This window comes from Pleuronectes platessa, chromosome 11 (assembly GCF_947347685.1).
Source record: "Pleuronectes platessa chromosome 11, fPlePla1.1, whole genome shotgun sequence".
In the NCBI taxonomy this organism is placed as follows: Eukaryota; Metazoa; Chordata; class Actinopteri; order Pleuronectiformes; family Pleuronectidae; genus Pleuronectes; species Pleuronectes platessa.
The window spans coordinates 14472115-14481109 of record NC_070636.1 but is presented as its reverse complement, the minus strand read 5'-3'; the positions used below and the strand labels follow the sequence as shown (position 1 = coordinate 14481109).

General features: G+C 42.7%; 1 protein-coding gene across 1 annotated transcript; it reads right to left on the bottom strand.

Moving 5' to 3' along the window:
- Positions 1 to 287: 287 nt before the first annotated feature.
- Positions 288 to 7012, bottom strand: ccdc28b (coiled-coil domain containing 28B). Its single transcript, XM_053434003.1, has 6 exons — positions 6883 to 7012; positions 5450 to 5869; positions 4690 to 4859; positions 4320 to 4474; positions 2438 to 2460; positions 288 to 2304 (listed from the first exon to the last, which is right to left on the bottom strand). Exons 2-6 carry the CDS (start codon positions 5683 to 5685, stop codon positions 2250 to 2252), a joined length of 639 nt encoding a protein of 212 aa, XP_053289978.1. The 5' UTR covers positions 5686 to 5869; positions 6883 to 7012; the 3' UTR covers positions 288 to 2249.
- Between the last annotated feature and the right edge of the window lie 1983 nt (positions 7013 to 8995).

Sequence of the window (8995 nt, the reverse complement as noted above, 5' to 3'; positions counted from 1 at the left end):
TTAGTACAAACATTCACTTGGACTCACAAATCAATTGAGAAATGAAGGTCAAAGGTCACTGTGACCTTACAAAATCCATTATTTGCCCCTTTAATAATACCTCAAGTCTGCCTCACATTTTGACCAGTTGTCACTTGGACTCGAAGATTAATTGATAAGATTTCAGCGGTAAAAGGTCAAATGTTACTGTGACCTTATATGAGTCTGGGGAGAAATTCTAGCCTCAAGAAGAACTTAGAAATTTGCCCTGTCAAAGAAACACACGTCATTCTGTCTTTAACCTGATTTGCCTTTATTCATGGATACAGTTGGTGACACACATAATACACAAGTTTTGGGGTTGTTTTAACTGTGTCCAATTCATATGGCATGATGTGTAAAGCTAAGGTTGAATAAATAAATGTGAAACAACAGAAAAAGGCTCGCTTAAGGATCTTTGATGTACAAACCCAACGAGAGGTTTCACATATTCTATGGCCTTGTAGAAGAGGTAGGCTTAGCAAGCAGTGTAAAAGACTTAGATTATGATTTAATTAACAAATGTGCCAACACTTTGACATGCTATAATGTTTCAGATTAAACACTAAAATCATGCTGCAGATGTCTTGTCAAGGATTATATATCAAAGCCAAGATACATTGATGCCAGGTTTGGAATTTAATGAATCAAAGCCCCTTAATCTTAAAACTATGAAAGTAGCTGCCATTTTGAAATAGTTCTGCTCAAAGGCTTATGCTAGCTGCACTACTCTGTGGATGTGGTATCCAACACAGTGTCAAACTGCAGATTCTCTTTGTGATCTACAGGTTGCAAGAAGTGGCTTTTACAGCATCTCAGTAGCAGTGGGGACTAGTTTGTGCTTGCAGGGACGCTGCTACTGGCCGTCATTCACAAAAAATGGCAATCCTAAAGAAGCACTGACATAATCGCCGTACTTCAATTATTTCAAACCGTCAGTGTAAGCAAATACAGTAGCTGAACTGCACATTGGTGAAACCTTATCAACTATATTACATACATTTACATATAAGTTAATCAAACATACATTTTGTACACAGGTCTACTCACACTGTCCCTTTTAAAATGCACCTTTTTTCAAGAAAGGATCGTCCAGATATTGTTGAAATCCAGTCGGTATTAAACGTTTTAGCAAATATATAAAATGAGAGAGTGCATCCAGAATAATAGCAAAAGGTGAAAACTTCCTCTAAACTTTAGAGTTAACCACAGTGGTTCTGTCAAAAAACGGCCGAATACATTTTTTACTCGATACGAAAGGATGGTTCACATTTCACACCTTTACTGGCAGACGAGTTCCGTCGAAGGCCCCGTTCAGACCTGGTGTTCACATCCGTCCTGAGGGCTCTGATGGTAAGAGGTGTGACCGTACCCAGATGTGTCCTCAAGACCCCATTCTGAGGTGGTCTGAGCCCCTTTCTTTTCGTTGTGTGAACGCAAATCTATATTTGATACGAAGCACCACCTACTGACCCGCTACACTATCACAATAAATCAAACAAATTTTTTGTCTACTCACCGACCATAACTTGATTTTTCTGTAGCCACAATATCAACAATGCTTACCCCATCACGATTTCTATGTTTCTCACTCAAACATACAAAAAGAGACACAAAAGACGTAAGGGTGATTTATGCCTAGAGCGGGGAAGTGAGATCTGATCACAAGTGGTCACAGGGGACACACTTTCATACCAGGTGTGATCAGACAAACTTGACTCTGTCCACCTGTGATCAGATCCCTCAGGACGGATGTGAATACCAGGTCTGAACTGGCTCTAAAATTGAGCAAAACTCCAGGCATATGATGAAATAAAGAGACACAGTATAAGGTCTTCAACTCTCATAAAATGTGCTTTTTGTAAAGGAAAAAGGAAGCAACAACTTCACTCGCTTGGATTCGGCTGTTACCATATGATGTAACTAGTAACTGATGTTAGCTGGAAAATGTTCATGTTCTTCTTCCACTGTGAAGTCCCCCCTCTGATCATTCAGCGATTCATGAAGGAGGGGATGATGTTTTGGTTTATTTAATGCTCTGCTGCTTTCAGCTACTGTATCGTTCCCTTGGTTTCACTGACCAAATGGGCCGGGAGATGGCTCCTCCTCCTCCTGTGGGTCTTTCCATTCTGTTACTAAGGCAGCTGGATCAACGCCATGGCAACCCGGCCATGGTTAGATGCTGGGAGACGATGAGTGTGCTGTCGCCGCCCTCCACGCCTCCGCTCCTGTCAGGGGCCAGATGTCTTGGGCAGGTCCTGGTTCTCGGCCAAGTGGAGCTTTTGTCTGAACACGGACACGTTAAGGATTCGCAAGGAGGGACTAAAGTGAAAAGGGATTATCTAAATCAAGAGTTTGCTCACCTTGGAGTGCTGGCCGACTCCCATAAATAAACACACATTCAATTAGGAAAGGATACATGGAGGTGCTGAGCTCCTCCAGCTGCGGAAACAAATGGAACAGATGACATGGGAGAAAATATGAACAGCCACAAATAGCAGCGGATGTGACACTACAGGGCACTAATCACTAAACACGATCATATGACATAACAGCCAGTGTGTGGCGCTTCGATATGAACTCAATTCCCATCAACACTACAGTGCTCACGAAGGGAAATGAATCGGATTTCCTCATCTGCACAGAGATAAGTCACTTCACAGCCCGTCTGCTCTGAGGCACAGTTATCCACTCGCTTCACGTTATTCCTGGCAAGTGAGGTCTTATTGTCACCTCCCTCACACACAGCACCGCAGCTTCCCCACAGAGAGCAGAGCAGCCCCAGGCGTGAGTAACCAGGAGCCACACCACGCGCTAACAATAGAAACCCTTTACACATCAGTGTTTGTGTTGGATACTATTTAACACAGGGACACACTGGCCGTGCAGTAAAGCATATACCACTGTTAATTTATGTACTCTAGTGTTCTTCATAACATTAACTATGAGCCAAAAAAATTCATTTCACTGTACCTGTGATTTTCCTACAGTCACATGTCAAATGGACAGCCTTAAGTGATGACACTCAGATCGGATTTTTTCTCTTGATGTGATTATGACCACGGCCACAATATCAACACTGATCACCACAGAATGGTCAAATCTTTTCATTCACACTCTCCCGACTCTACCTCTCTTTCGCTCGCTTGTGCCGACACACACACACCATCAGACCCAGAAACAGACCCTAAAAACAAATTTTTAGTCTATTCACCGACCATAACTTGGTTTGTCTGTAGCCACAATATCAACACTGTTTACCCCATCACGATTTCTATGTTTCTCACTCAAACATACAAAAAGAGACACAAAAGACGTAAGTGTGACTTATGCCTAGAGCGGGGAAGTGAGATCTGATCACAAGTCTGACACAGGGGACACACTTTCATACCAGGTATGAACAATAGAAACCCTTATCGTGATGGGGTAAACAGGGTAAAGCATATACCACTGTTCACTTATGTACTCTAGTGTTCCTCATAACATTAACTATGAGCCAAACAAATTCATTTCACTGTACCTGTGATTTTCCTACAGTCACATGTCAAATGGACAGCCTTAAGTGATGACACTCAGGTCGAATTTTTTGAGTATTGCAGTCTTTCAGCACTGACCTAATAATCACTTACCTGACATAACTGTCCCTGAGATTACACAGTTTTTAAATAAATAAGTTCACCCTTGTAAACCATTGACTTTATTCCCTCTTGATTTTAGACTATATTCTTCCAAAGGGGGGAACTAAGCACTTTGGTGTTGAGCAAAGCGGAGGATCAAACCAAAAACTGAATGTAAGCAGTGAGTAGTAAAAAGTGACCTGTGGCTGTATTAAAAAATCCCTCCAGATATACTGCTGTACTGTGTCTAACAATGTGATGATAAATATATAAATATATATATTGTTATTGATATTTAAATCTGTACTCCAGGTTTCTATTATGTTACAGTTGAAGCCTGCGTTATGTTATCCACATTTTTTGTCAAATTCCCAGATCAATTGCTCTTAAATTTCCCATAATGCATCTTCCACCTAAGGTAAAAAAAATGTATGTCCAAAACTTTTAGATAGTTATGGAATCGTCCACACCTTTAGTTTTAACATATTTAAGTCATACCTGATGACATAACCCTGATGACCTCATCAATCTTATAGACACCAACTTATTTCTTGAGGTGCAGAAAGTCGTTCTTTGGTAGTTTACAGGCACTGTATATTCAGACGTTCATGTAGCTTGAGGACCAGCTGTAAACAGAGATTGTGTACTATAGAGATGAGTCCCTGCTGCTGTGGCTGCACTCACGTTACTGAGCAGGTGTTCCAGGTTGTGGTCCGAGGCGCACTTCCTCTGGTCCTCTGAAAGCTCCTCCACGTGGCTGTCGAGGCTGAAGTGCAGTCGCGCCAGCTTCTCCTGCATCTCACGCACATGCTCCAGCTGCTCAAAGGAGCAAACCTTACCTACCAAACAGAGGAGTGAGAGCAGACAGGTGGGACCTTGTTATAGCACTTATACAGCAAAGTCAAAAGTATTACCAGCAGTATTACCATGGCAGCAGATAAAAATAGCCCAGCCATTGTTTGACTTCAGTGACAAAGCCACTTTTCAACTGGCTTTGCTTTCAGCCTGTAACAGAATATTCCCTCGGTGGCCAGTCTGATCAAGCTTAGCTTACCGAACGCCTGCAGTTTGCCTGAGTGGAAGTCGTTGAGGAGATTGAGGAGGCCTCCCTCCATCTCTCTCACGTCTGAGACGTCAGTGAGGAAGGAGTGCTGCAAGGGGGAAGACTGGACGACTTTACTGGGCCCTGCTGGCTGTGGGGCCCTGGGCTTCTCTTTGTGGGGCCTGAGGAGAAACAGACAGAAAACATAAATGTCAACCGGCCTCCTGTTTCTGCTATTGTTAAATGTACCAGGGCTTGTGACGACCTTGTAACTTTGGTAGAGCTCATGCAAACTGTATGATCTCACATCATTACCTCCATCAAAGGACGTTATGTTTTAATCTGTGTTTGTTAGTTTGTAGAATTAAACAAAAACTGCTAAAAATGATTTACATGACCCAAGGACAAACCTAATACATTTTAATGTGGATCCACACACTTTTTTCACCCTATCTTTTAACAATAAGATGTCATTACTCAACATTTTCTTAAATTTGTCAGACAATAATTCACGGATCTTGATGAAAAAATAGAGGCATGTTCAGGGGACGGATATTTATGAGTGTGTGCAATTGGTGGTGCAGATCCGAATACAAATCTGGATCTAGTGAATTTGAATGTGGTTTAATGAGGGGACTGTTGGGCCTCGGCTGAGGCATGAACTGCAATTCCATATTACTTTTTGGGGAGGAAAATGGATGCTAGGACTAAATAGATGTTTATAAATGCAGGTGTTTTCTGGAGGATCTCCTTGGTACTCATAGAAACGCACCTGGTGGTCTTTGGTGGAGCTACGACGGCTGCGAACACCTCTTTGGGCTGGCCGGGCGCACCAATGGACCTCTTGTACTTGCCTCTGTTCTTGGGGGAGGGAGGCTGCGGCAGGCCGAGGGAGAAGGTGGCACTTTTGCTGGCGGGCAACACGGTGAGTTTGCGGGGGTTGATGGGGGGGGGAGGGGGCTGCGGGAGGGACACCTTTGGGCTGCGCTTCTTGCGTTTGTCTTCCATTATTGTTTGTTGTTTTTCCGAGAGAAGTTGAAGTATAAATCACTCACTGGCCAGCCGGTGCACAGGATGCAGTAAAACAACAAAAGGGTTGGGAAGCTCCAAACCAGCAGCCTGCCCCTCTGTGAGAGAAGGGCTGTGTGGAGGACTGTGCCAGAGTTAGTGATGCAGCTCAGGATTCTCCACACTGCAAAAAAAAAAGGAAAAAGGTATAGTGATGCTTTCACTAGTTCGTCACCATCCCTGTATAAGTACAAAAGTATATTTGGTATAGAGACATCCAAATCAGAGAGCAGAGGAGAATACTGCTCATCTGATCGCATCTGGATGAAAGTTGAAAATGGAAGCAATTTCCTGCTCTTGTCTCCCTGGTGTAAAAAGTGTGAGTGACACGGCAGCCGAGAAAAATATTTTTAGAGCAGCCTCGAGGTGGAGCAGCCTTAGAGAATATGTGTGAAGTGAAGGAGGGTGTGATGAGTGAAGGTGAACTCAAACCAAGGAGCCGCAGTCAGCTTCAGTGAGGAATGACTGAATTACACAAACAGGACCTCTGACATAAGCCCGTACAGTTACACTAATGGATTCCATGTGCATCACTTACAGATAAATGGCTGAATGATAAAATCAATATACTCCACCCTTAGTGTAGTTTAGCTTTACACTCATCTATTTACACTAAGTGCCTTGGAAAAATGGGAAATGGAAGCACGTTTATAATGCATAATAATCCAATAAAACGTTCAATATATAGTATTACAAGACTTGTATTGCATTGAACTGGAACAGTTGTGGATCCCTTTATTTTGATGGGTGTTTGTTATTATAAAGTTATAATAATATATCAATTATAAAGTGACTACGTTCTTTCTGTTATAGTGTCAGTATTGAGCCTAAATAATGGTTTGCACCTAATATCTAATAGAATCCCTGTTTCAGCATCTCATCCGATCGACACTGCACCAGCCGCAGTTCAAAGTAGAAACCAAAGATGGCCACTACAGTCATACACAAAGGCAACTTTACACGCATGTATCCCTCTTTACGTGGATTGTATCACTACTGTAGCGTGTGTGGTTCAAGGATAAGACGTGGATAAACAGTTTGTTACAATATCCAGTTAAATGTAACAAGGAAACGCATGTAAAGCAGATGTATCGTCTACGAATGTCACAAATAAGAATGACCGGATCAATTACGCACCACAGAGCAAACCGGCTGCGTCCAGCGTCTCATTTCTCCATCCGGGATTTAAAATGTCCACCGACACTTCATGTACATGAACATTTACTGGAACCGGCGGTAAACAATGGAGAATTGACGCAGCAGCTGGAGATAGTGGAATATAAAGCGATGCCTCAGCTCGTGCGGAGCTGTCGGCTTTATCCGTCTTAAAGGGACAGTGTCCTTCTGAGAGGAAGCAGAGAGTGCAGTGAACATGATGTTGTGTGTACACATCACTGATCAGCTGCTGGTGACTGTGTACAGTGAACCTGATGCTGTGTATAACTGATCACTGATCAGCTGCTGGTGACTGTGACTGTGTACAGCAGGCACGTGCACAGACATTTTGGGGGGCAGGTGCTCAAACCAAAAAAAGGGCACCCATCGCCAAAATTGTTTATGAAATTAAAAATAATAATAATAAATAAATAAAAAACACAGTAGGATATTTTCAACTTATATATTTATTTTTGTTAACAAACTAACTCAAATTATCAATTTGAATAAATAAATGAATAACAGGTAAAAACAGACAAAACAAGGCCATATTGAATAACCAAATAATATGTTAGGATTAGTGATGCGATGGGCTCCTCTGGACCAGGTAGGGTTACCGATTCTCCCTTATCTGTTTTACTAGTTGATGGCCTGATCCAAGATAAAAGAGAGCTGCTACCCTGAGCTGCTTGCTGCAGTTCCCTGTCCTTCTGCTTTTGGAGTCTTTTTTTTCTTGGCATTAGGCTGCAAATTTTGTAAATGAGATAAATCAATGTTGTGCATAATTATCAAGGGTGACTTAGATAATCTCTATAAAGCTGACAACACAGTACACACACATTTTTTTTACTGTTATCTGACAGAGTTGAAGCATAAGCAGCATTACACTAATAATATACCACAATATACCTCGGCAGACACAAAACTAGTGAACTTGTCTAATTTGTAGAACAGTAAAACTGCCTCTAAATTATCTGTCTGTCTGTCTGTCTGTCTGCCTGCCTGCCTGTCTGTCTGTAGCTCTCTCCCTCTCTCTCTTCCTTAAACATGACAAACGTTAGTAAACAGCTGGACAAGGCCTTTTTGTTTGTTTATTTTTTAGGAAACGTCGGACCAGTTGCGACGTAATGTTTTCAGCGGCGCTAATGTTGTGGTTCATTTATCACCAAACAACGCCGGGGGATTGCACAAACACCGTCATTACCTGTTTGTCTGATGCTGCGGGCAGTGTTGTGCAAGTTCACACCTCTCATGAACTAGTTCATAGTTCAGTTCATGTCATAGTTTTAAGGTGGAAAGTGAGAATGGAAGATTTAACTTGTTGAAGAAAACTTTATCCATCACTACCCCTTGCCTTTACTGTCGGAATCTTTATCAGACAGTGTGTAAAAATCCCTCTCTGCTTTCTCTTACCATCTGTATATGAGACCGAGAGCTGTTGTGTTGCAGGTATGGCCTGCCCTTTTAAGGAAAGTTTGTAGTGTGTGACGTAGTGCACCAGGGTATTGTGGGAAAATACGCTAAAAGTGTGTGTATAACGAGAAGTGACGGACCACCTAGAGGTGATGCGAGTGTTGCTCCTGCTGTATATCCGAGAAATAAAGTGGCCGCATTCCAAGTAAAGAAACATCTCCTCCTCCTTATTCACGGAGCGGTCCGGACGGCTGGTTACCGGCCAGACAGCGAGCCAAGATAACCAGTGACAGGGGCGGCTCCTGGTACAGGCGACATAGGAGACTGATTTATCACGACGTGACACATGCGATGTAAAACAATAAATTAACGTCTCACCGTCATCCTCTAACCCCGGGGACGCACCGGAGGTAGAAGCGCTGCGAAAAGCGGTCTGTCTCCTTTCCTCGCCCATGTTAAATACTTGGGCTGTTCGCACCGGCAGCGTAGTGCCGGGAAGAACCAGGAAGCGCCGCAGCCACACACACAAGCACATAATCTCCTGTGGGGGGGGTTACGGCTAGGTCAGTCACCTGTGAAGACCAGCATCATTTACCCCTGAACCAGCGCGGAGAAATGATGATGATGATCAAAAATGTAATATAACAAAAATATACATAATTCTTTTTAAATTAAATTAAAT

Excerpts from the sequence above, each read along its gene's own strand:
- ccdc28b (XM_053434003.1), bottom strand. The coding sequence starts at position 5,685 with ATGGAAGACAAACGCAAGAAGCGCAGCCCAAAGGTGTCCCTCCCGCAG. Across the intron at positions 4,860-5,449 it reads GCTCCACCAAAGACCACCAG|GCCCCACAAAGAGAAGCCCA; the intron begins GTGCGTTTCTAT and ends GTTTCTCCTCAG. Across the intron at positions 2,305-2,437 it reads GAGGAGCTCAGCACCTCCAT|ACAAAAGCTCCACTTGGCCG; the intron begins GTATCCTTTCCT and ends GTCCGTGTTCAG.